This window comes from Balaenoptera borealis, assembly GCF_965194805.1.
Source record: "Balaenoptera borealis genome assembly, chromosome: 15".
NCBI classification, from domain to species: Eukaryota; Metazoa; Chordata; class Mammalia; order Artiodactyla; family Balaenopteridae; genus Balaenoptera; species Balaenoptera borealis.
Genome location: NC_138871.1, coordinates 31,603,548 through 31,631,098, shown reverse-complemented (window position 1 = coordinate 31,631,098; position 27,551 = coordinate 31,603,548). Strand labels below are relative to the sequence as shown.

General features: G+C 46.9%; 1 protein-coding gene and 1 long non-coding RNA gene across 3 annotated transcripts in view; one reads left to right on the top strand and one right to left on the bottom strand.

The window, feature by feature from the left end:
- Positions 1-27,551, top strand: part of LOC309611685 — a 732,894-nt gene that overhangs the window by 302,817 nt on the left and 402,526 nt on the right. The gene's annotated exons all lie outside the window — the stretch shown is intronic.
- TGFA (transforming growth factor alpha) overlaps positions 1-27,551 on the bottom strand; it is a 107,866-nt gene that overhangs the window by 6,438 nt on the left and 73,877 nt on the right. Inside the window, exons 3-4 of one of the 2 annotated variants that reach the window (XM_082356434.1) lie at positions 14,968-15,088; positions 2,245-2,394 (exon numbers count right to left, since the gene is read on the bottom strand). In XM_082356434.1, the coding sequence (XP_082212560.1) occupies positions 2,245-2,394; positions 14,968-15,088 (271 nt within the window). The remainder of the gene's footprint in view (positions 1-2,244; positions 2,395-14,967; positions 15,089-27,551) is intronic. The other variant, XM_082356435.1, reaches the window with a different exon arrangement.

Here is a 27,551-nt window from a genome sequence, read left to right as displayed (position 1 = left end):
TTCGAATCTTTTTCTGAGGACTAACATTCTCTAGTCGTGGCAAACTCGACCTCTCAGTGAACCCAAAACCTGGAGTCCTAAAGCATCAGGACCATGAATGCTCTGGCCTCCCTCTGTGGGCAGGAATGAACGGTCTGCAGAGTTAGCACGAAAAAAGAACCAGAGACCCCAAGAGAAGGGCAGAAAAGAAAGCACTAAGACATTAATTACCTACAGACACTGATGGTTGTTTCCCTTGGGATACCACGGAGGACTGTTTCCACTCATTCTAACCCTAAGGTATATGTAACCTATACATCCAGTGTCTCGGGCTGGGAGGGGTCTCCTGGCTGACATGAGCCTGGAAACAGATGAGGAAACAAGCCTGTTGCTGTGCTTCCCTGTTGGAGCCTGGTGACATTTCATGATCCCCACCCCAGCCCCTCTCGGCACTGCCCCAGGAAGGTTACTAGAGCCCTTGAATCTTTGGGCAGCAGAGCTGAGAAGGGACCCTGCGACATTTCTGCCCAAGCTGCTTCTGCCATGGGTGGCCGGAGCAGTCTCCCGGGCCCGGGTCCCTCCTGAGCCACAGAGTCCGGGTTGGGACCAGCTCACCCAATGCGGGAGGGACCTAGGCCTGGACTCCAGATCTATCAGTGACTGCTGTCTTGCTGTCACCTAGCCAGGAGGGCTTGCCCCAGTCACTACCCAGACAGGAATGGCCCAGGGCAGTGAGATCAAGGCCTCTAGATCCCTCTGGCATGGGATGAGCTGGTCCCAACCAACTCTGCCACTCAGGAGGGACCCCGTGCCCCGGCAACCAGCAGTCTGGAGGGGGCTTGGTCTCTCAGGGATTCTGAACTTGATCTCCGGCAAGGATGGACTTGGAAAGGACAGAGGAGAGATGGGATGGCTGCCTCCCTGGGAATTCCTCCCTGGGAATCAGAGAGGCACCCTAGGTTGTTTCTGTCTTCAGAGAATATGGCAAAATTAGCTTTTCTCTCCCCCTGGGGAGGCCCACGTGGGCACCGACTCTTGCTCCTACGGCTCTGGGACCCTCCTGGCCACAGAAACAGGACTGTGGGAGTGACGGGCGCCCCCACGTCGCCAGCCGGCCATGAGAATCGAGGCTGGTGGGCATTACGTTGCGCCTGCTCCCCCGGGGGTCTTCACGAGTAGCAGAACCTGAGCTATGCCCCAGCCTGAAAACATGTCTACCACCTGCAAACATGTTTTCCCAGGACACATGGAGCAGAACAGCCCAGCTGAGACCTCATCCCTCACCCTTAACACTGGCTTGATCCAGGAGCTCAACAAGCTGGGGCTCTAGGGGCACCCCGTGCATTCCTAGAACCAGGAGTGTGTGCTTTAGACGCTCCAACAGCAACAGCCGATAAACAAACGGGAAGGAGACTCTTATTTATCTGTCCAAAACCCAGGCAACCCCAGAGGGCTCAAGTCTGGCTTCCTGTGGGAACATGCACTGCTTCCTCCAGGCCTGGCTAGAGGGGCCTGTCTACTTACTGTTTCCACCATGAGCTACTCTACGCTGAGCTAACCACAGCCTTTGGCCGGTCTGTCGATTTCTTGTGCGTGTCCAATTAGGTAGCATACTCTGAGGGCTTGCTCTGTGACTTAGAGGTCTACAGATACTTCCTGGGAATAAATCTGGCCAGATGCTGGAAATACAGCCCTAGGGTCTCTCCCTTTGCAGAGCAGTCCAATCGGGAGATATGGGCAAGCAAAGGAGGCTAAGAAACACTCGGAAAAGGGCTCAGTCTAGGGCTAGGGCTCAGGAAGACTTCCTGGAAGATGTCAGGTAGAGACTGAGTTTCGGAGGAGGAGGAAGAGGGCAGAGAAGTAGAGAAAGGGGGAGGCCTGTCATAACAGCAACAGTGGCTTTAGGATTCGCGAAGTGCCTTCTGTGGAGAGGAAGCGAGGCCGCTACTGCCCACGGGAGGCTGGGAGCCGTTTCTAGTTCCCTCTGGACCCCCTGCACATCCCCATCACAATGGTGAAGGCTCCAAGCCCACAGCAGAGAGAGAGCACCTTTGGCTCTGCTTCCAACGGGGCACCTCCCAGGATGCGTGTCGGGGACCTCCCAGGATGTGTGCCTTTCACACAGCTTGGCTGTCGCCAACGTTCCTCTTTGCTTTGCTAACACTAATCAGACATCACAGCAGTAAACTGTCGAGGTGGCCCTGTTATGGCCCCGGGAGGGCCTGCAGGTGGGGGGTCCCGGCCTCAGGGGTAGCAAAGACTCACTGTATCAGCACACACGTGATGATGAGGACAGTCAGGGCCACGATGGAGACCACCACCAAGGCAGTAATGGCCTGCTTCTTCTGGCTGGCGGCCACCACGGCCAGGAGGTCCGCGTGTTCACAGCGTGCACCGACGTACCCAGAGTGGCAGCTGAGGAAGATAGGGACATCAGCGTGCTTTCCAGGCAGAAGGCTCATTCTCCCCACTCCCCAGGAAGGCTGGGCCGGAGGGGAAAAGCCCAAAGGGGCCCCTCCAGCCTTTGCTACTGGAGGCAAAGGCATCAGCAAAATTGCTCCTACTCCCCTGCACAGGCTCCTCTTGTTTGGAGAACAAGGGATAACTCACCAGCTTATCATCTGAGGGGAAGGTGCTGCTGAGGCACTTCGTTATTACGGTAACCGTGCCAAATCCCGGGGGAGTGAGGAGGGCGGCAAGTGTGTCCGAGACACAAAGCTCATTTTGGCAGTTCATAAAAATCCAGGTTATTTTTAAACTAAATGTGTGTATTCAGAATTCCTAGTGATGAGAGAAAGACAACATGCTAAACCAGCAGGAGACAAAGACTGTGGTTTGCTTTTTTTATCTTCTTCATCAAGTTTAATTAGTTCCGCAGACATTTAGCAGGTGGGGCATGTACTGGACTAGAGGCCAGCACCGCTATCTGGTAATTACAGCTGGCCTCTCTCCGCTAGAGGATTAGTAATGGCACAAAACGATGCATGTTTATGAACATGCATGTAGCCTGTAAAGGGCCATACCAACACAAGGTGGTAGTATTACTTGTATTGCTACTATTCAGAGACTCTTTGGTGTCAATCATTTCAGTAGCGGCCTCCTCCTAAGAGCTGACGGCTGAAGCTGCTTCTTTCACCTAGCTCTCACCTATGCTAAACTCCCCCCACCCAGATTCTGGCTGGGGCCACAAGGGGTTCTTGCATGGTGATTCCTCAGGACATGTTCTAGGCATAAGCAAGCGATGGTCATTTTCTGATGCAGGTCCTTTTTTTTTCCCACAAAGCTTATGATTCTTCTCAGTAGAAGATACTTAGCTTACACACAGGTCCCTTTGTCTGGGGTGACTTCTTTATTGTAATGAAAATGTTTGATCACCACTGCCTTCTCAGGTGGGATAGCTTCCTTCCCACAGGGGACTTCCTTGAGGGGCAGTCCTGCACCAAACATCACACTGGATTTAAAGGTTTTTGTCCTTCCCCACCACCCTTCGGACATGACAATGATAGTTAAACATTTTTTTTTTTTTTTTAGGAGTCTACCTTTTGATGAAATAGCCAGACTGTCACCTTCACTTTTAGATTAAAAGGCTTTGGAAGAGCAAGGAAAATGAAGGGGGATTAAGGGTCCTGGTATGCCCGCTCTTGTGCAGGGCCAGTCCCAGGGGCGTTGCATTTGTGATTCCCTTAAACCTGGGCTCCTGGGCTGCCAGACCCCACGTGCCAGAAGGAGTCACAGGACAAATATAGTGCATTTTCCTGGAGTACAGGTTTTGCTCAATGTTAGCACAAATTTAATCATTTTCAGGTACTGTATGGGTTTAAGGTTATGGCAAACAGGAGATACTGCAAAAATGGCTGCTTAAGGCTACAACCTGGGATACCAGAACATATAGCTTCTGTCTTTAATGCTGCTTAATGGAAAAGTCTCTCATTGGTGCTCTTTATCCCAAAGCCCAACTGTTACATACCTCCTTTAAAGGTATTCTTTTGTTTGAATTCTTTTGTCTGAACTTGCTTTTCTGTTAGAGGTTAGTTTACATTTGGCACATGTTTTCTCATTTAGTCTTTGCACAGAAAAGTCAAGTCACTTGCCTGTGGCCACCCTGCCAGGGAAGAGAGAGAAATCCATTCCCAGGTCTGCTGACCCCAGGGTCTGGGTTCTCGCTCACTGAGCAGGGCTGCTGGCCCTGCATACTATCTGGGGATTGTGATGAGAGTGCCGCAGATTCAGCTCTTGATTAAATCTGGCTTTTGGTTTAGCCTCCAATCTTGAAAGTGTAAAGGAGATTTGAGGTTTTAGGTTCCACAAGGGTGCAAAGGGTTTGCAGTCTTCCGTTAGTAAGGAAGCTGGGGAGGGCCAACCGGGATGGAAGATGCCATGTAGAGTTCTCTACAGACCCGAGGAGGAGAGAGCAGGCTCCGGAGAGGAAGAAGATGCAGGAGCTCCGGCAAGAGGACCTTGTTGGAAAAAGGATCTGGACCACAGAAGTGTGAATAAGAACACAGACTCTCACAGACTTTGGCTAGGAGGGCGATGACTGGGGGCTAGGAAACAGGGGCAAGTTTGCTTTTGTTTGGTCTTAATAACAAAATCATTTTGAGGGCAGATTCAGGAAACAGCTCACCCTGTAGGCTGGGGAGAAAACAAGGCGCTGGCCCCTTCCCACTAGGGGGAAGCTGACGGTGGACTGAACTTGAGACTGAAGGGCGATAAGCAACAGGCACAGGTGATGCACAAATTGAAGCTGTGGGTGTCTACAGCGAATCCTGCAAAGGGTCCCTCCTCCAACCCATCCTGAATATTCACCCTGCACCCGGATGGCTCCCACCTGGGTTGCGGGCTTCCTCCATTTGGTATCCAACACCCCTTATCTGCAGGACCCTAATCCACCCCCTCTACTTTATCTCCAGTCACCTAGGTTTCAGCCAACCCAAGAAGTACCCCCACCCGCAATGTCAACTAAACTAGTGCCCAGCACATAGGCACTCAGGACACGTTGGCCTGTGAATGCATGGATGACTACCTTCCCCTTGCCCATCTCAGCTCCTGCCACCTTCTCTGCCTGGAATATTATTCCTCACTTTCTTCCTCAAACTCCATCTCAAAGACCACATTCTCCAAGAAGATATAATTTAAAGACTCACTCATTCATTCGCCCAGTCATCCATCCATCCATTTTCCATAGCCCTTTCTGTGGATCTCCCTAGCCTCTCCTTCTCTGAAGGCCCTTAGGACTGTGCCCACCTCTCTGACTGCCTCTCCCACCAGCCTCACTTTAGGCCAGCCTCCAGGCTCCTGCAGGCAAGACCTAGCTCTGCAAAAACTCTGGTGAAGCATAGAACAGAAGAGGGTTGGGGAGCCTGGGCTTTGGGATGGATCGTTAGATGTCTAACCAGGAGTTGCAGTCAAGCCAATGAGACTTCTCTGTAGCTGGGTGTTAGTCTGCTTCCTCCTAGGGAAGGGTAGTGTGGTGAGGATTTGCACAGCTCTTCGTGAAAGGTCCAGGCTATAGGAAGAGCACCCCAGGAGGCAATTTCACCCAGCTAGAGATGTTCCTACTCCAACCTGCAGGCCCTGGGAGAGGAGGATTCTAACATCGCCTCAACTGCTAGGTTCTGGAAACCCTATGAATTAACACATCAATGCTGGGGACTCTAAGAAATCCCATTTAAATAAAATAATGGGAGCTTAGTGCTAATTACATTATCTTATCAATGAAGGCTATGCTGAACTCCTACATGAATTATCTCTGTTAATCCCAACAATGACTACTGCATGTGAGGCCTGGGCTGCTATTTACCTTGTTTTACAGATGGGGGCGGGCAGATTCGGGAGTTAAAAACCTAAGGATCTCAACTGTGAAGGAGACCTTTCTGGGGTAATGCAAATTAATCCGGAAGATGCTACTCTGGGATAGTGATTCAATGGCAAACTCACAAACTGCACAGCAAAAAGGAAGAGGGGTGGCTGATTGCCCCATAAAGAGGTCTTCCTGCTGTGGGTGTAGCAAGTTGCAAAGATGCCCCCAAACAGTACTGTCTTAACTCACTAGGGAAGATAATCCCCTAGGCTGGTTCACATTTTGCTGACTTTCCATGTTCTTCCTGCCATGTGTGTCCTGGGCCCCTTACAACCAGCCTGGCCTCAGTACTGCCCCGGCAGAGGTCTCTCCCATTAGGAAAGTCTTCATGCCAAAAACAATTCCTCTGTCCCCTTAGTGTCAGAGCTGTAAACACTCAAACCCCAGTCTCACTGAGTTAGGGAGCTCAGCTTGCTTCTGAATGAAAACTTCCCCAGTGAGGCATGGGGAGCACCTGGGTTGCTGCCTAATACACGAGACTCCAGGTCAGGGCCTAGGTGAGCTCCAAGGAGAGCAAGTCTTAGCACCAAGCAGCCCAACTGCAGCTGGGAGGCAGAACAGCCTGTGGTCCAGATACTTGAGCTTCTCCCAGGACCTCCCAGATCAAAATCTCTCTGAAAATGGGGCCCGGGTGTCTTAAAGAAAAGGCCGAGGGTATTCTGATGAAGCCCGAGTTGAAAGCCACCGTGAAGGTTTACCAATGAAATCAACTCTGGCTGCCCATTGGAATGGCCTGGGGAGCTTGAAAAAATCCTGATGTCCAGGCCACAGCCCAGACCAACTAAATCAGAATCCCTGGGAGTAAGGCCTGGGCATCAGCATTTTTAAAGCTCCCAGATGATTCCAATGGGCAGCCAAAGTTGAGAACACAATTTAGACTTTCTGGCCTTGGGGTGGAGGGAGGTCCTTTCTTCTCCCCAATCGATTGTAATACAGGGTTGCTTCTCAGTTGATCTTTACTGGGGTGGGGAGCAAGAAAAGGTTTGGTGACATACATTTAAAAAAAAATTTCCCAAGCTTCTACTAATATTAGACTTAATTACGCAATTATTTTAGCATAAGTCACACAATGAGGGGAAAAGTCACCTCACCTGGTCACAAACAAATCACGCTTGACTCAGCTGCTGTCTCTACCTCAGGTAGGCACTGCCTCCCACCTGGCTGTACATTAGAATCACCTGGGAAGCTTTGGAGACTGCCGGGGCCAGGGTCATACCCTTGGAGATGCCCATCCAATTGGTCTGGGCACCCAAGTGACTCGAATGTGTGACCAGGCCTGAGAACCACTGAGGTACAAGGTCATTTAAGGACACAGAATCAAGAACCAACAATTCAAAATCTGCCCCTCCCTCTTCTCCTTCCTCTCTTTCCCCATCTCTCTCTGGGCATCTCCCCAGGGTGGGAGCTGTACAGTGGGCCCTCTCATTCAGGTGCAGGAGAAATGGGAGATGTGGCACCTCTGTTTAAGAAAGGAATCTGAGCAAAATAGGAATCTTTCTGTCACGAAGGGGAATGGCACGTGTGTAAGCCTGAACATTTTCTTATAACATTTGACCATTCAATTTTATCTGTCGAGAGTGGATATCGTCAAACACAAGACTCTGGAATGCTGATTTTGTCTTCATAATTCTGAAAATGAGGCTCTGGAATCACATGTAGGCTGTTTCCCCCAGATAAGAATAAAAAAGAAAGAAGTACATAAGAAAGCAAGGAAAGAGTGTAGAACAGGAGGGGCAAGGAGCTTGTCTGAGCTGCAGGAGCCATCGTGGCTGAAGATGAAAGGCAATGGGCTCCAGCCAGGCGGGTCCCTGAGACCTTCTCATTTTTGTTACTGATTCAGTTTGGAGGTTGCTTTGGTGCTTTTCTTAGGAGCAAACTTTGTGGCTTAGGCCTCCTCATTTTAACAAGAATTAAATGATCAATGATATGCCTTTCCTTCTCCTCTGCTGAGGGCTTTCAGACCTTCTAGTCCTGTCCAGTTGCTCAGTTTTTCCCCTAAATCCTTTTTGTACCTGGTTCACAGTGCCTTTTAAAATTTTAAAGAAATAGGATAATGCATGTAGAGCTGCGCTCTTATAAGTGTTTTTTTTTTTTTCTTAAGGAAAATGTTCTCCAACTAGAGAAAGAATGTTTCTAAGCAAATTGGAAAGAACATACATCACAATATAATAGAAAAGAAAGACAAAGAAAAGAAAAGTCCACATTGTTGCACACCCTACCACCTCAAATGGCAGTCTGATTGACAAGGAGTTTTTCTGGACTACTTCTATGTAGTTTTAAACATAGTTAAGATTTTTAAAAAATACGATTTTGCATCAATTTCTCATTTAACATCTCTTCACCATTTTACTATGTCATTAGAAAACTGCAGAAGTTGTTTAAAATGGTTGTAAAGTAATTTATACACGACTTGCTTCACTGAACCCTTACCGTTTAGGCTGTATCCAATTTTGATATCATAAACAATGCCAGGGGATTATCTTTGTGTACACATTTTGTTTGCATTTGAGATTACTTCCTCAGGACAGGATCCCACAAGTGGGCACAACATGGTACAGACTTTGGAGCCAAACTTTCATTCGTTTGAATCCCATTCTCCACGTAATGCCTGTGTGATCTTGAGCAAGTTACTCAACCTCTCTGTGGCACTCATTCTGCATCCTTAAAACATGATAGTAATAAAACTTACCTCATAGAGTTATGAGCATTAAATGAGTTAACATCTTGTGAAGTGCCTGACACAAAGGAAGGGCTGTACGAGTGCCAAAAATGTAAATAAAAGAATGGGAGCATTTTCAAGGCTCTTGAGAGACACTGTCTTCATAAACAATGGTGTACTCTCTGGCAGGAGGCTAGTGCTCTGATTTTTAGCCACGCCTTTTGGCACAGGTCCCGAGATAAAGTTTTTAATATGGGGGCCAAGAACCAAGGTGAGCAAGGGCCAGGGACCATGGTTTTAGAAAAACGTTTATACCAACTTGCCTTTAACATGGAGAAAATCCATAGGGCTGGGGTGGGAGTGGGGCCACTTGAGTCGCAGGACACCTGTATTGGGTTTACCCATTTTTGGCTTCAAGAACTGGATTTACAAGTCCTAGAACCTCTCTGCTTGGGGTGCTTGGGAGGAGTGGGCTGGAGGGAGTAGGGGCTTCCTCTTCGTACAGCCCTAGGTTCCATGGTCTAACCCAACTTTCACTGCTTCTTCAGCAGGACTTGGATCCTTCAGCTGTGGTGATGGTAACAATGTGCTGTTTACAATGGTGATCGTGCTGATGACGGCTGTTCTTATGCTCTGCTAGGAACTGGGCTTCAATATTCTCTAATGTGCTAATAGAACTTTCCGTGATGATTCGACAGATGAATGGATAAAGATGTGGTACATATATACAATGGGATACTACTCAGCCATGAAAAAGAACAAAATAAGCCATTTGCAGCAACATGGATGCGACTAGAGATTATCATACTAAGTGAAGTAAGTCAGAAAGAGAAGGCAAATACCATATGATATCATTTATATGTGGAATCTAAAATATGGCACAAATGAACCTATCTATGAAACAGAAACAGACTCACAGACATAGAGAACAGACTTGTCTATTGCCAAGGGGGATGGGGAGTGGGGGACAGATGGATTGGGAGTTTGGGGTTAGTAGATGCAAACTATTACACATAGAATAAACAACAAGGTCCTACTGTATAGCACAGGGAACTATAGTCAGTATCCGGGGATAAACCATAATGGAAAAGAATATAAAAAAGAATGTATATATATGTATAACTGAGTCACCTTGCTGTACAGCAGAAATTAACACAACATTGTAAACCAACTATACTTCAATAAAAAAACAAATTTAAGAAGAACTTTCTGCAATGATGGAAATAGTGTCTGTATGTGTGCTGTCTAATACAGCAGCCACTAGCTGCCTAGAGGTACTGAATACTTGAAATGTGGCTAGTGAGACTGAAAAAAAAATTTTATTGGAGTATAGTTGATTTACAATGATGTGTTAGTTTCAGGTGTACAGCAAAGTGAATCAGTTATACATATACATATACCCACTTTTTTTTTTAGATTCTTTTCCCATATAGGCCATTACAGTCTATTGAGTAGAGTTCCCTGTGCTATACAGCAGGTTCTTATTAGCTGTCTATTTTATAAATCAAGTAGTACGTATATGTCAATCCCAATCTACCCATTTATCCCTCTTCCCCGTATCCCCTGGTAACCATAAGTTTGTTTCCTACATCCGTGGCTCTACTTCTGTGAAAAACTAAATTTTAATTAAATAAATTAAATAGCCACACATGGCTAGTGGCTCCTGTCTTGGACAGCAAAAGCTCTGCATGCATTATGGTCACTGGGTCCTCATTACAATCCTGAGAAGTACTAATCTCTCCATTTTATACACAAAGAAACTGAGGCTTGACGGTGCTAAGTCACTCAGATCTGTCTGATGTCCAAATCCATGCCTTTAACTGCTGCGTTATCCTGCCTGCTGTGTGACCCTCAGTACCTGCTTCCTCTGGGGGTAGAGAGAGGGCGTGCACTTCCTCCAGACTTGTGGGTGGGTGATGTCCTAACGTCTTACCCCTACACCCCACCACCTGCTGGTTATTGAGATGATAGTAGATCTACATAAAGTGGCTCAAGCACCAACAAGAAAACCACTCCCAATCCTGATCTCTCGGGAGGCGTGTTCTTGGTCACACAGGCAGTCTGCTTGCGCACTGAAGGCGGTCACCCCTCTCTGGGTGTTTGACTCTGTTCAGATCCCACTGGAATGTACTGTGGCCAGAGCCAGGTGGAATGTTTTCCTTGGCTGACAGCAATGTGCTTTCACACTTTGCTGCGGGAAAGTCAGGGAGTTCAGTCACCGAGGGGCATTTTTTGGATAGGTGAGACACTTTGATGAGTTGTCACTGGCTGCCAACACTGGAACCCTGAAAACCTGTCACCTGGGTGGCTTCCTTCAACTGTTTTCCTTTGTTTGAAGGTTTCTGCAGGCAGCAGACCAAAGGTTTGCAGAATCTGCCTCAGGGAAAAAAACGGTGTTTGAGTCCTAACCTTGCATTTCTATGGTTTTGCTTACTACCTTTGGAAATTCTTTCCCTATTTGTTTTCTGAAGTGGTTGGCTCCTAGCAGGGATTTATTAAAGGGAGACCAAAGATACAATCTAGGGTTCATCTGAAGCATATATGTTTCAGGATAATGTTCACTACCTTTGGTGATTTCTGAGTAGTTATTTGCTTTAACTTTTTTTCCTTATCTCATATTTTAGTGTGACTGCCTTTGGTGATTTCTGACTAGTTATTTGTTTTAACTTTTTTTCCTTATCTCATATTTTAGTGTCAGACGTCATTTTAGTTCTCTGGAAACCTAAGGACTATTGTTCTTATGGAAAACAAAGCTTAAGAATGACAGTATTTTAGAAAGAGCTCCCTCTTTTCGGACTATAATCTTGGGCCCCTGTGGGTTTCCTGTAAGGCCATGTATGTCAGTTCAAGGTATGTCAGTTTTATTGACAAGGATGAGTGTATCAGCTCCCTAAAGCTGGGGTGGTTCTATGAGTGGGGACAGCATGTTTTGCTTCCTCTGCATGGACTCACAGTTTTTGGTCTGGTGGGAATTAATGAATTAGAACATTCTTCTATGTACTGTAAATACAAAAAGGTATAAGGCGTGGTCCTGCCCTCACTGAGCTTACAAGCTCATGTGGCGGCAGAAGTGAGCAAAGCAGGCTGGTGTGAGCAGAACAGAGCAGGCAACAGGACGACTGGGGACCGACTTTGGCTTCAGTGTTGGGGAGCGGCAGGAAGAGGTGGAAACTGGGGAACTGGAGGGGGCAGGCTGTGTTCCAGAGAAGCTGGGCGTCTGCCTGGAGATGTAAAACCTGACTTCCAAAATGTGGACAGCTAATTACAACCACCAAAGAACAAGGCAGACTCATCTATCGCGGTATGAAACACGTCTGTGGGCTGAATACCACCCCTGGGCCGCCAAGATCCAGCGGGGAAACTGAGGTAAAGAGGCGGTAAAGGCGCGCGTGGCCACGCCTCCCCACAGACGGTCAGCTTTCCCACACTGCAGCAGGGTCTCCGCTGATTCTGTAGACCCTGCCCTCGGCCCACGGGAAGGATTCATTGAGAGTCTGTGCTGAGGGTTAACGAGTGTAGGAATGACCCTGACCTTTCTCTGGAGGAAGCTTTACCTGCAGGGGGAAGGTGCCAACACCTTTCCTGGAAATAAGAGCTATTTGAGGTGAACTCTGTGAGGCTGAGACAGAGTGCCCTCAGGGGCAACAGCTGAGAACATGGGTTTCGGGGTTGGAATTGATGGGACTGAACCCCAGCTCCACCATTTATGGGCTCTGGGGCTCCGGGCAAGTCGCCTAACTTCTCTGAGCCTCAGTTTTCTCACTAAGGGCAAGAATCTCTACTTGAGAGGGAAGCTGGGAGGATGGGAGGACTCCATGAGTCACTGTATGTGGAGTGCTGGGAGCCGGGCCCGGCACACAGTTACAGCTTTTACAGAGAGCTGACTATTATTATGAACAGCAATAGTTATAGGGTGAGTGGGGAGAGAGACAGCCGGTCTTCCTGACCACCAGCACGTAATGGTGTGTAAATGTGATGGACAGCGATCTCCCTGAGCCACGAGCGGGGCTTGGGACCTAGACTGAGCAGAACAAGGGAGCCACCACCCCCTGCTCTCAGAAGGCTTCCGCCAGCCGAAGGGGGGCCTCGGCCACAGGTAAGGTTACCTGCCGACCCAGGCTCAAGGCTGCCAGCTCTCAGAGTTTACAACAGTCCCTGATCTGGTGGAAAAACTGAACTTCTGACACACTTTTGATCAGAACTCCCCTCTCTCTCTCCAAAGAAGATCCCTCGCATCGCACGGCCCGGGGCAGCCTGAGGTCCCCGCACCGGGCACCGCTGGAGGGGAGAGGGCCTTCCGCCTGCTGCACTGGTAGGTTTCCTGAGATCTAGGCCGAGAAGCCACCCTTCCTTCAGGGCCAGTGTTTTTCCATAATGACCAGGCTACGATCAAAAATAATCCCATCAAAAAAAAAAAAATAAGTAATCCCATCAGCCTCCCAGAGGCTCCTATGTGTATTTTAATAAGAATGATCATCATGAATGACGACGACTACTGTCATCATTGTGCTTTGTATTTAGGGGTGGGGAGGGCTCTTGGCTCTGCAGACGTGGCCTGGGGGCCTCACCCAGGCCTCCTAGGAGGAAGGTGGCCAGTGTGCCTCTCCAGGCTTCAGAGGCAACCCGAGGGGCCTGCCCAGGCTCACACAGCTGCACCTCAGGAAGAGGAAAGCCTTACCCACCACCACTTACTGTGGCAGGCTTTCCCGGTCCCCAGTCTCTCCTGGGCTACTCATCTGATACCCTTAAGCATCATGGTTAAGAATGCAGTTTTAGGAGCCAGACAGGCTGGGTCTGAATGTGAGCTCTGCTATGTGATCTGGGCACAACTTCTCTGTGCCCACCTCACGGGATCATCTTGAGGATTACATGAATTTACACATGGATCATGCTTAGAACGATGCCTGGCATGAAGCAAAGCTCAATAAATGCTGGCTTTTATTAACATTTAGTATTATTTACTGGTATTATTAGTTTGGATCATATGAAATTGCTGACTTTTAACCGTTTTTGACCTATAAAAATGGCAACTTCATAGACATGGCTGGTTCTTAATGGGGGTGGAGGGCAATTCCTCCTCTGCCCCCAAACCCACCCCCCCATCCTGGGGGACATTTGGCAATGTCTGGAGACATTTTTGATTGTCACGACAGTTGAGGGGAGGTGGTGCTACTGGCACCTAGTGGGTAGAGGCCAGGGTTGCTAACGCCCTTCATTACACAGGTGAGCTCCCACAGCAAGGGGTTACCCAGCCCCAAAAGTCAACAGTGCCAAGGCTGACTATAGGGCCACCTAACAGTACTCCACCACGCACAGATTTACTTCCCTAAAACACCCCTTCCCATGACTGGCACGGCTCCTACTGCCTAGAGAATAAAGGCTCACTTCCAACAGGCTCTGGCTTCCAATTCATCTCCAATCTTGTCTCCTCGCTACTGTGGTCTCACTGACTGTAACGGCAGGTCCCCCAACACTCCAGGCCTGGAGCAACTTCTCTGCTCTCCCCACCAGCCAAACCCCGACACCTGCTCCGGGAAGCTTTCCTTATGGGCCTTTCTTGCCCAGTCGGGCTGACCATGGCAATCACTAGTGGCTCTTAACTAATGTGACCCCTGGGTCCCATGCCTGGAGATTCTGATTCAGGGGATTGGGGTGGGGCTCAGCTATGTTTTCAGAAGCAGCCCCCGGGGGCTCATACTCAGCCTGCGGTGGCAAATGCCACGCCCCGGCCTGCATCTTTATTTCCAAGTTGCTTTGCTCTGTTACCACTCACGTACACCAACCCTCTGCGTGCACTTCTGGCTTATTTTATTAGCTGGATGAGGGCAGAGACCTCACCTTAAGAGACTCCAGCTATTCAAAGGGATCCAGCCAAGTGCCTTGCCCTCCAGAAATTCTAAGTAGTGAATTAAACTTGAACCAAAATTAGGAGTTTGGGATTAACAGATATGCACTACTATATAAAAAATAAACAACAAGGTCCTACTGTAGAGCACAGGGATCTATATTCACTATCTGGTAATACCCTATAATGTCAAAGAATCTGAAAAAGAATATATTCTTGATATAAAAAAAAATATAGAAATAACTGAATCACTTTGCTGTACACCTGAAACTAGCACAACACTGTAAATCAGCTATACTTCAATTAAAAAAAAAAAAAGTAAAAAAACGTGAATCCAGGAATTTTCAGACTTTGTTGAACCCAGGAGCCACCTGAGGTGCTTGTTAAAAATGCAGATCCCCAGGCTCTAAACTCTAGGAGTTCTGCCTCAGTGGCTCTGGAACCTGGATTTTTAACCAACTGGGTTTGAAGCAGGTGTCCCTTAGCCCGCTGTTCTGATTCTCCAACACGTCGGCTCCAAGGCTCTCAGGGGCCTCTGGCATGGCTTCTGGAGGGAAGTGCTCTTTTAATGGGTTGCTGGTGCGTCTGCAGCCCCAGCACCCCAGAACCCCAGGGGACACTTACACACATGCTGGCTTGTCCTCCTGCACCAGAAACCTGCAGGTTCCATGAAAGCAGAACTGACTGTGGGAAGCTGGGCAGTCATTAAAATGGGACACCACAGCTGCGGCCATGGGCGGGTCTGCTGGGGAGAGAAAAGACATTCGGCTCAGATCCAAGGCATAGCAAGACATCCCACGGGTCCACCCCACCGGAGAGGGAGCCTGGATGGCTGGGGTTTCTGGTCTCTACCTCCTCTTCAGCTCTAACTTTCTAACAGCCAGTACGGGACCAGAGATGCCTGCATTGTGAGCTTTCCAGTGGGGCTTTACTTATTTACTTAACTTTGTAGAAAACAAAACAATCTCTCCAAAAGACTCAGTGTAATTCAGAGACACCAGAGCAATTTTACTTTTAAAGTCTGTTCCCCAAGAATGACCTAATTTTACTTTTCCAAAGTGATAGTGATGATTTTTTAAAAGATAGCCTTCATGCTTTAAAGGCAGGAAACTGAAGAAAGGCACAAAAGAGTACTCTAAAGCCATTAAATTGATGCTGAGGAAGAATAATGATGCAAAAAGATGTTCATGACATATGACTGTAAGTGAACTAGTGCATTTCCAGCGTGGTCTGTATAGTATGATTCTATTTAAACAAACAAACAAACTAACTAACAGAAATTTAGATGTCAAGAAGTCTGGGAAGGATTTACATGAACACGGTGGTAGGGCCTCTCTGGGGTGGCAGGATTAGGCGTGATCACGCCGTGAAGATGACTTAATGCACAGAAGTCCACCCAGGAGAGGCACAGGCAGTACTGGGAAAGCCTTGATGGGGAGGGAGAAGCAGCAGAGTCGGCTCCACTCAGAGCCCTGGCACCTGTAACTCTCAAGGGATTGGGGCATCACCAAACCTCTCAGGCCAGCTGGAAGCCTATAAGGAACCACCCATGACCTAATGGCCAGCCCGAAGGGTATCACTTTGGATTTATTTTATTAGACTCCAAAAGCCTTGTTTTGTTCAAATAACCCTTGAGACATAGTAGATAGCAATTTCAAGATGGCATGACAGATGTTTCTGCTGCATCTTTCAGGGGGTCCTCTTATATTTTGTGTTTTGCGCATTTGGGGAGTGGGTCTTTCTCAAGTATTTTTTGGGGAAAAAACTATGTGCTTGGAGCTCTTGCTCTTTGAGTGAATTAAGCCCCAATTTCATATTGTGGGATTTTTGACCACCACGAAATAGTCAACTCATGGTGCTGTCTCTCTATTGCTTCCAGAAGAATCATAATTTTGGAAACCTCGTAATTCCGGTGGAAAAAGCAGAGGCTAAAAATATAGCAGAGTCCATGATGCAGGAGGCGAGAGGGCACGCAGAGGTTATGAGCGTGGGCTTAGGAGGCAGAGAGACACGGGTCTGGGTCCTGCCTCTGCCGCCCGGATGCGGTGCTGAGCTTCTGCCCCTGCGAGATGCGGAGTCCACTGCCTCATCGTGGCTCTGAGGCTGAGCGAGGCCAAGCGGGTTAAGTACTGTGCTCGGCAAATCGTCTGGTACCTATCGCTCAGCTGTTAGCTCCTCTGTTATCATCACTGACAATCCCACTATGCTAATGGGTCCCCACACGTGACAAGACCACTCTAGTATATAATCTCCCCCTCCCTCCATAAGTTCAGTGCAGCCTAACTAAAAGTCCAGGTGGGCCCTTCAGCTACTGAAGATAGTGACTTTCACACGTGAGGACAAGCAGAGAAGCCCAGAGCCGGGTGGAGATGGCGACCCAGGGCCACTGGCCGGCCCTGCTCCCGACTGTAGCACATCCCTGTCCGGCAGGGGCCTCTAGGACATGGGTTCCGACTGCCTTGGCTGATAACAGCTACCTGCGAGGCCCAGGCCCAGGCGGCTGATGAGTGACTTGGCCACTCGCTGACAGCGGACACTGGGATGGTTAAGTTGAAGCTGGAAGGGTCTGCTGTAGTTCACATAACCGGTGTCTCAGTGCTGACTAAACTTGTCAAGGGGCAAATATGGCGAGATGAAGTGGCTGGAGATTAGTGGATCTAATTTGATTCAGACATTAAAAAAGGCTTTTGATAAGCTCTACAGAAGGCTATTTAGACAACCACCTCCAAGGGGCTAGTGGGAGTCCCTTGTGAGGGCTTAGAGCCGGGCTTCCTAAAATGTGGTCTATGGACCAGCAGCTTCACACCCCCGAGAACCTGCCAGAAGGCCAAGTTCATGGACCCCACCCCACACTATGGAATTAGGGGTCCTTGGGGTGGGGCCCAGTAATCCGTGTGACAAACTCTCCAGGTGATTTTTTAAAAGTTGGGTTTATTGAGGTAGAATTGATATACAGTACCATTTGCCCTACAGGTGATTCTGATGTGCACTAATGTTTGAGAGACAGGCTTGTATCAGAGGAAACAAAGGATAGAGACAAAAGGCCTCTCAGAGAAGTAAAATGACAGGGATCCTGAAAGGGATCCTTGTTGGAACTGATCATCTTCCAGCTCTTCAAACTCCTGTGTGATACTAAAGCCTGGAATCTGCTGAGGTTCTCTGTGGTCAAGTGTCAGGTCAATAGAAATACATTAAAAGGAAAACTCAGGATCTGTCTTTGGGAACACTACTCTCCAGAGCTGCTGACAGGGGAGGGGTAGACTCAATGCCACGATCTCGTTTAACCTGTATTTATGGATATTTTGCCTCATCTCATAAACGACTTGAGGAGGCTTTATAAAAATAGGTACCATAAAAAGGAGATGCAAATGGGAAAGACGTGTGTGTGTGAGTGTGTGTGTGTGTGTGTGTGTGTGTGTGTGAGAGAGAGAGAGAGAGAGAGAGAGAGAAACACAGAGAGGGAGGGACAGAGGGAGAATTGGGTGGGGGGAGGAGGCAGAGGAGACACACACAGACAGGAAGGGAAAGAGGGAAGGAGGGAGAGACAGAGATGGAGAGAAAGGGAGAGAGAAGGGGAGTGGGGCAGAGAGGAAGAAACACAGAGGCAGTGAGAAAGGGAAGGACAGAGCAGAGCAAAGGAATATAAGGGCAGGGGTTGAAAAGGGCAAAGAACTCGGGTATCAGGTTACATATGAAGACACACGTCAGACAGTCACGTGCATGTGCTGAAGCTCTGTGTCTCCTAGCCGTCCGTCTAAGCAAGGGTGTACACAGTCCATTAAGTAGAAATGCACCTATTCTGCACTTGCAGGACAGGCTCAGCTTTGCCCAAGTCTAAGGTCAGAGAGCAACTTCTCTTCTGCAGCTGCTTTTGAAGGGGACTTCATGTGTTATGGTGGACGACATCCTCCACGAAGACAACAGAGAGTTATCTGCCAATGTAAACCGTCTGTCGATCAACAGCTCACTAAGAGCCGAAGAGCCCAGGCAATGAGGAAACTCCCTGCCCTGGTCACAGTGATGGCAGCAGATGCCTGCTGGATTCGCTCCCTGCAGTCAGAGACCAGGGTGAGGCGGGGAGTCTGATACTTAGAGCTTGGGTTCCCACTCCTCCACAATCCCACCTTTCCCACTCAACCCCAGGTGCTGAGGGGACCAAGGGCGCTTGATGCTAGTCAATGATCATGATGACTAAAAGGCTGTTTATTTTAAACACCTTTTTCCTGATTACAAAAGTGATACATCACTGCAGAAACCTTTTGTAAATGCCAACGTAGAACAAAAAAACATCTTAGGGAATAAAACCCATCTTTAATCCACCACTTAGGGAGAACTATGTAACTACATGCTGCCTGCCTGCACGTATGTAAACTTCCTGTTTCTATTCTGTTACAGAAGCTTGTCCTCCTGATATAATCCCAAACATCTGAAAAGTGAGCATTTAGTTCAAGACTCTGCATTGGGTGCCATCCTGCTCCGTAACCCCGAGCGGTTCATTGTGTACAGTGAGGGCGGGTCCTGTTTCCAACAGCACATTCAGCGGCTTTGGGGGGATGCGGTTTGCACTGGGGAGGTGGACGGGGAGGAGGGAACCAAATACAGTCCGCAGGTGGGCCACATCCTGGCCCTCTGCGCTTGCTGCAACCTCAGTGGGAGGTGTAGGCTCCTGTGCCTGGAGGTGCTGGGCAAGCCTCACGGGCTGAGGTGCCTAAAAGCCCTGCCCAGAGTGGGAAGCTCCCCACAGGTCAGGGGAGGCACTGCTCTTGTTTTAGGGCTTTTATTTTTTGACTGTTTAAGTTTGAATTTATTTATTCATTTATTTATTTATTTTAACATCCTTTATTGGAGTATAATTGCTTTACAATGGTGTGTTAGTTTCTGCTATATAACAAAGTGAATCAGTTATACATATGCATATGTTCCCATATCTCCTCCCTCTTGCGTCTCCCTCCCACCCTCCCTATCCCACCCCTCTAGGTGGACACAAAGCACCAAGCTGATCTCCCTGTGCTATGCGGCTGCTTCCCACTAGCTATCTATTTTACGTTTGGTAGTGTGTATATGTCCATGCCACTCTCTCACTTTGTCACAGCTTACCCTTCCCCCTCCCCAAATCCTCAAGTCCATTCTCTAGTAGGTCTGTGTCTTTATTCCCGTCTTGCCACTAGGTTCTTCATGTTTGAGGGCTTTTAAAGGTGTTTGCCTCAGACACTACTAGAATCAGCAGTGAAAACCCCAACACTGCAGCGTGCTGAGCTCACACAGACAAGACCGGTCCTACTGATGTTCCCAGAAGCTTCAGGGGTGCTCTGGAGGAGAGGGACTCTGGGGGAGGCTGGGAGGGGAGAAGACAGGCACCACTTTGAGTGTGGGTTACATGCCAGGTGCTGGTCTTACATCCAGGCGGGGCAGGCGGTCACAACAAGTGGAGGATTTGCTAGTAACTTAAATAACAATGAGCTTTATAAGGAAACGCCCCAACTCCCAGCATCTTCCCAGAGAATGAGTCTTGCAGCCTCTCTCTGCCTCTCTCCTTTCCTCCTCCTCTGCCTCTCCCTATTCTTCCTTTACCCTCCTCTACTTTCTTCCCCTCCTAATTTTTCTTTCTCTTCTTTCTGAAAACTCAAGGAAATATCAAAGTGAAGGAAGGAGAGGCCTAGACACTTAAAATGGAAAAAACCCCATCTCATTTAGAAAAGGAAGGCAGTAAAGGCCAACAGGGAACCTCCAAGGGGGGGCCCCCGGAAGCCCAGGCAAGGGAGGACCGGGTTGCCCTCTCCCCCGGGCTCGGGACCCTGCCCTCCTCTCCTCCAGGCACCAGGTCTGATTAGCACGCAGGCTGACTGGAAAATCCAATGCTCTGGTTTGCGGAACAGACCTCATACCAAGCCCATCTGCAGCTGGAGTTTCAAAGCGCTCAGTTCCTGTTGCTCTGAAATTTACGAGAGGCCTCTCCGGCTTGTTAACCAAACGCATGTCTTGCAGACACCACTGTTGTCCCGAGAAGCTGTGAAAGCTTTGCCCAGATACCACAGACCCACTCATAGGGCCTGGAGCCCCCGGCCCCACTCACAGGAAGAGGGTCTGGAATAGCAATCGAGGGGCACGGAAACCACAGATTCGATTCACAGCAGGGGTCTCTCCAGTTCAGAAGGGCTGGGAGGCAGCCATCTGGACAGCGCCTCCTGACAGCCCTGCTCCCCTGGGAGCGGCGTCCACACCACTGAGGTGATCACCCCCTTTCAAAGCTGCCCTAACTGGACTTTCTGCTGGGCTGGTCGCTGGGAGCCGACTCCTCACTCTCTTCTCCAGGTGTCAGAAGTTGTGAACACATTTGCCTGTTGCAAAGCTTACATCATTTATAGCCGTTTCATTACTTCCTCAAATATCATGGCTAACTTTCTGACAATTTAAGAGTGACACCTGGCTTTTTAGTAGGAACGTTCAGCCAGGTTTTTGACCTGGGATGAAGTATTTTCTCTTCAGATGCTATGGTGGGAAAGCCAACTAATGCTTCTGGAATGTCTAAGAGAAAAGGCGGTAGATGAATTTAACGAAGATGGGAGCTGGTCAGCAGCCCCGGTGAAGCGAGGGGAGCGTGTGGACCTGAGTGCGTCTGAGATCCACGCTGATGCTCCCAGGGCCAGGCTAGAGTCACAAAGTCGTCTAGGCTCAGTTCTGGGATGGAGAAGGCTCGCTTTAGGCTGTCAGTGGGCCCATTTTACAGGGATGGAATTCTAGGCTTACATGAGGCAATGCAGGAACCTGCAAAATTAGCCAGCGTGTGAAGGAAAGGCTAGTACAGAGGCTTTAACACCTGGGTGGCGGAAGTGCTAAGCCAGGGCTTAGAGAAATGGAAGGTACAGAGCACAGGCACCTCTCCAGACAGAGACTGGTGAGCAGGGACCCTGGTCTCCCTGGGCATTTGGGGAGTGAGAAAAAGAACTATGAGAAGTTTTATAAATGATCCCAACGAGGAAGAGCATTGTCAGTATCGAGCATGGCAACACTGCTGACTTTTACCACAGAGAGGAACGTCCCACAAAGGAAGACAATTAATAAGGGCATTTCCTGAGGCTGTGTGAGGGGGCAGATGAACAAGGGGGCAGTTTCAAGCGAGCAGTGGAAGTCAGCAGAGTACAGAAGAGTAAGCCCAGCTACATTCACAGGAGTAGGAAAACACATCTTATTCTTAAGGCCTACTGGCCAATCAAGGGGAATTCGATTTTGCTGTATTTGGGATGTGTGTGGCGGTGGTATGACATAAATATAATCACTCAACTCATTCACTATTAAAACTAAGCACAGTGGATACTTTAAAAATAATAGATATAAAGCAATTTGAAAGCAGTTTGGCTTCACAGTACCATCATTTAAGAGGGAGCGGTCATTTGTTTTAGTTAAGTGATGAGAGAAAGATAAGTAGCCCTGCAATTCCTCTTGCCATTCCACGGATGGGGGGGGGGTAGCACTATTGTTTTCACTACCATCCTCCACCCCAAGATGCTCAATTTCCTGAGAGTAAATCTTATACTTAAAAGATATATATTTTTCCTATTACATGATCTCTGAATACAGATTTACTACTTTTTAAGCAATCTTTTCCAACACCAGCTACTTTTGACCCTATTTGATCTTCACATTTCCCTGGTCTTAAACTGACTTTAGACCCTACCCATACCTTCATCTCCACTTAAGAACACGGATACCATTTTATCTCCTAAAACCTCAAACCACCCTGTGGGGTAAGCATTACTATTCTCTGTTTTTCAGATGAGAAAAGGAAACTAAAGATTAGATAAACTTGCCAGTGGACATGTAGCTAGAAAGTACTAGAGTTGGGATTTTATCTCAGGTCTCTCTGATTTTAAGAGAGTAAAGAGCTGTAGAAAATTAGGACACTATTCAAGTCCAAGAAGACAAATGCTGGGAAGGCACATAATCAAAATCTACAAATCACGTGGCAATGAGGAAGGGGAATTCTTAGCTTGTTAGGTAGTTAGGAAACTAGATTACTTTCTAGTAATCAGAAAGGGGCACTTTTAGGAGAAGCAAGAAGAAGTATTACTTTATCTGGGCGAGGAGTGGGGAATTATACATATGGGACCTATTATTCCCACAAGGGAGCAGTAGCTGAAAAACAAAGATGCAAAAGAGATTTCTATCCGTCCACAGGTGATGCTTAACTGAGGAGTAGCTGCAAGTAGGGTGGGGGGCTGGTCCATAGGATGGTACTAAGTGGTCTCACAAAGCATGCTCTCCCCAGAGCCCCAATCTCTGGGCTACATGGTGCTCATGCCCTAGAAGTCGGGAGCTTCTGGCTTAGAGCATAGCTAAAATGGACTCTGAATTGCTTTTACAGCTTTAAACAAGATGCTGGGGGAACCTAAGGGAGCATCTGAGCTAATTTAATTCCCTCTGAGCATTTCTCTCTTTGGGTAAAACCCAAGGGGAATCAGATGTGATGGAACCAAATTCAAAGAAAGGTATCGGTGAAGAAGCAGACAACATAGACAACATATTTCCTATTTTCCTACAAAGATACTGTTTTTAATAACACAACACCTATGTGTGTGTGCGTGTGCGCGTGTGTGTGTGTGTGTGTGTGTGTGTGTGGTGGGGTGGGCGGGGAGAGAGAGAGAGTCACCAGTGGTATTTGACCCCAATGGGGTTCATCCTGCTTGTGCTTATTTCTAAGGCAAAGGCAGAATTTGCATCACTTTTGGTATCCTTTTCTAATCCAAGAGAAGAAGAGAATCACATAACATGAACATAAAAACAATTTGCTAGGTTCATATCCCACCTAAAGTGGGCTTAGAGTTTTTAACTGGGCTTAGAGTTTTTAACCCAATGTGGATTTTCTGGGGTTAGACTATGATGATGCGAACGATGATGATGACGACCATTATTATGAATAGTAGCCACCACTAATACATTGTCTACTAAATGCAGACACTATGCCCAGCATTTTATACAGAGAATTCTGTTTAATCCTCACAGAAGTCCTGAGAGGTACTCATTACTACCCCAGTCTATAGATGAGGAAAGTAAAGCCGGGGGAGGTTAAGGATGTTCAATGTTGCTAAGTTTGCAAATGGCAGAGCTGAAACCAGAACTCATGGCTGGCAGTCTCTAAAGCTCCTGCTCTTCCTAATATACCACATTGTCGCTTCAGGGTGTGTGTGTGTGTTGTTGGGGGGGGGTGTGGAGAGACAGAGAGAGTGGGGAGAGGGCGAAAGAGAGAAAGAATGAGTTGAGGGTTAAATCCTTATGGGCATCTGCTGCAGTTAAGACAACTCTTTCGTTTGAAGAGTAAACAAATCAGGAATTACCATGAAATTCTCAGAACTGTTTTAGAATTAAAAGAGCTAAAAGTCCCAAGGCAAAATGGTTTTAATTAGCAAAGAGGCTTTAGGAATCAAAAATAAAATCTCAGTGACATCATGTGAAGTATGGGCTAAAACCAGACTCTGGGCATACTCATCTAAAGATGCTCAGCATACAGATTTCAACTTGGCCTCTTAACCTGCGTCCAGCTTTCACCAGTAACACCACCTCCTCCCCCAAAGCGCATGAGGAAGGGAGAGGCATGTGTGAGATGCCCCGAGTAGCCCCCAAACTGCATTTTAAGTCCATGAAGGATTAAAATGAGATGGAAATAGAAGGGAAATGCACCACACATGGAAGATTACCCCTCCCCACCCAGCTCTTCCTTCTCCTCACGACCCTGTTCTCCAGCCCCCTGGTTGCCCCTTCTCTCTCTACCTTGGCCTTAGTGATTTAAAGCAAAAAACCAATTAAGAAAATTGCCAGTCATGATTTTGCTTTGAAGACTGAAAGTCAAACCTCCCCTCTCTCTTACAAAGTAATAATTTGATTTCAAAGAGACAGATCATCTCTTTCTTTCACATCATCAAACCAGAAAGCCCCTTATTCTAATTACATCCTCTTGGGTGTCAACCAGCATTTTGAAAATACTTCATTTCAAATTTCCATTTACAAAGTAAACAAGGATATCTTCGTTTGGCTCTCATCAGCCAGCTTTGAATCAAAATGTGAACGGCTCTGGGAACTAGAGCTGAGTCCTGCTGGACGGGGAATTCTGTTTTGGCTTTGTTGGAAGAACAGCCCCGTTGGAGCCTGGGGCCACCTAGGTTTGCAGTCTCTGTGTGTCTCTGTTCTCCTCTTTATTAATATCAAAATTGTTAGGTAAAGTGGTTGGCAAGAAACCCTCAATCCACCCTTAGGAAAAAATGCTTCCTCTTGTTGAGTCTTTGAACCATAATCCCTTCAAACCCTCCACACTGAGTACATGTAAATACTACTGGGACAACTGTTTTTCTAGAACATTCTATGCCCTCAGAACTTTTTGACAGATGCCTTGTTCATTTACAGTCTGCAGATGCGGTCTGGGTAGATGAATGACACTCCTCATTTTAAAGTGAGGAAACCGGAGGCATCCAGAGGTAAATTTTAGGCAAAGCTCAACAGCCTTAAAAACACAGATGTGATTTTTGCGGCTGGGACTTTGTCCCATGACAAATACGTGGCTCTTCCTTTTCAACCTGGCAGTTATACTGATGATTTTTGGTTGACCTTAGATAAAAGCCCTTTAATTAAGATTATATTCCAAAAGGAAAACACCAAGACGTTGAGAGGGTGGTGGGATTATGGGCAATCATTTTCTCTGTCATAATTTTCCAAAATTTATAAAATGAACATTTAGAGTTTGAAAATAAACATTATTTAAAATTAAAACTGTACAACGTTAAAAAGATAAAGTTTAAACCATTTTTATTTTTCATTGTTTTACTCACAGATAAAACTGTAGTTTTATAGAAACTGGCCTTTATGAATCTAGATTTGAATCTGCATAACATAAATCATGTTACTGCCTTGTGTTTTATCATTAAAGGGGCCATAAGGAGGAGGGATACACAAAATAAATGTTTAGAGAAGACAGGGAATGCTAAGATGAAAGATGTTTAGTAAAAGCTGACCTCAGGCTTGGCCTCTAGGCGCAGAAACCTCACATGCTCCCACTATAAACAACAATGAACCCCAGAAAGAACATGGCCTGTGTGATCCACTCCACTTCCAACTCCTATACTCATGTCGTTTTTTTGTTTGTTTGTTTTATTTTGTTTTTTAATTGAAAGAGGACATTTGGGAAACCATTCTATGAAGGAGGCAGGGAATGAGAAGAAGGAAAAAGTCTGGGGCAGAAACTCCCATGAGTTCCTCTAAACCTCTGTTACTTTCCCTCCTGGACACACAGACTACATTTCCCAGACTCCCTTGCAGGTAAGTGTGACCATGTGACCAGGTTATGGCCAATGGATGTGAGCAGAAGTTATATGCACCACTTTGGTCCATATAAACTTCTCCAGTGAGATCTCCCTTTTTCTTTCCCTAGCTGCTGGCTAAATGGAGAGAACTCCTCCAAAGGCATGGAGGAGGGAGGAGCCACAAGATGGAAAGAGCCTGGGTCCTTGGATAACTGCAAGGAAAGAAGTCTGTAAGGCCAGGAACACCTGCACAGACTTTGAGATACGCAGGAAATAAACAGCATTCAGGGCTTTTATTACAGCAGGGAGTGTTACTCAAGTGCTAAGTCTGAAGTATGAACAGTGTTTGGGGGTTAGTGAATTTCTGATGAGGAAGAAATCCTCTTAATAATCATTTCCTTTTCTCCTCTTCTCCTCTAGTCCCTTCTGGGAAACTCACCCAAATACCAACATGTCTTACACTTAGCATCTCAAGGCCATCTGACCCTTACTGGAAGCCTCCAGTTTGAAACCCTTGCTCCTCAGCTTACGGTATGTCCTGTCCACTCTCTGGTCAGGTCAACCCTCACAAACCTCTACAGGGTCGGTAATAATCTTTTGGGGGCCATAAACTTGCTCAATGTTTATGAGACCAGCATTTGTAACTGAGCAAAGTATGGATGGAGCAAAGGCTACCTCTTCAAGTGTAAGTCTGAGAACACAACAAAATATAAAGCACTGTGGCCACAACGGAGAGCAGGCAGGGTCCAGCTGTCTTGTTTGAAGTGACACAGCTGATGTGAGTTTACTAGATTATCAAAACTCTGGACAAAAAATTGACCACGGCAGGATAGCAACGTGTCTACCACATCTTCAGTCTTCCTGATACAGAAGGTGGTGCCCTATAATTTCTCCAAATTGCCACATCTTGTATCTTACCAGTTACAAAATCTTAAATCATCTGCCTCAGAGTATCTTGATAATATCTCATCAATATCACTGGGGGCTTTCCATCCAGGCTTTAGTTTTACTGGTGGTGTGTTACATATAAAACAACTTTTTATAACAGCCCCAGAAAGAGTTTTATAATTTGTTATTTAAAAGGTAAGACATATTCATTGTAGAAATTTTAGAAAATAGAAAAATCCGAAGAAAATTACTTGCCATTGCTGAGAAACAACCACTGCTTTCATAGAACATTTTATAAATGCTTATGATTTCTAGTTGTTTTCCCTTTTTTGCTGTTGTCCTTTGCATAAGGGACTATGTTTCTTTGACTTCTTTTCCCTTGTAATGATTTAGATATACCTATTTATGGTTATCTTTAAATTAAAAATATTTAACTTATTTTCTCTAATTATCAATATTAAGAATGAAATTGGATGTTCCATTCGATATGGAATTCAGTGTACTTTTACTTCCTCCTTTCTCGTCCCCAGTTACCAGTTACTACAGCCTGATTTCATATCCCTTTTACATTATTTCTATATGTAACTTTTATTTTACTAATTAATTTTGACACTTGTATAACTAAATCAACAACAGTTACTTGGACACACATCATCACTGTTTTTTCTACACCATATCTTTCCCATTTTTGGGGCTTTTAATCTTGATACAGCTGCTATCTAGCTGTGTAGGATCTTTGGATATTTTTCCAGGAAGGGCATGCGAGGGGTATGTCTACATCATGAAATATTATGTGTCTGAGAGCATCTTTCTATGTTCTTGTCCACATTCATGGCTTTGCATGTGAATGACAACTTGGGTCACAATCTGTAGACCCCGTAAGGCCTCCTACCACTGACTTGTGGCTTGTAGTTGATGAGAAGCCCAAAGTTAGCTTTACTGTATTCTTTTGTAAGAAATCTGTTTTTTGTTTTCACCTGGATGCTTATGAGATTTTTTTTCTTTGTAATGAAAACTTGTCAAGTCACATTG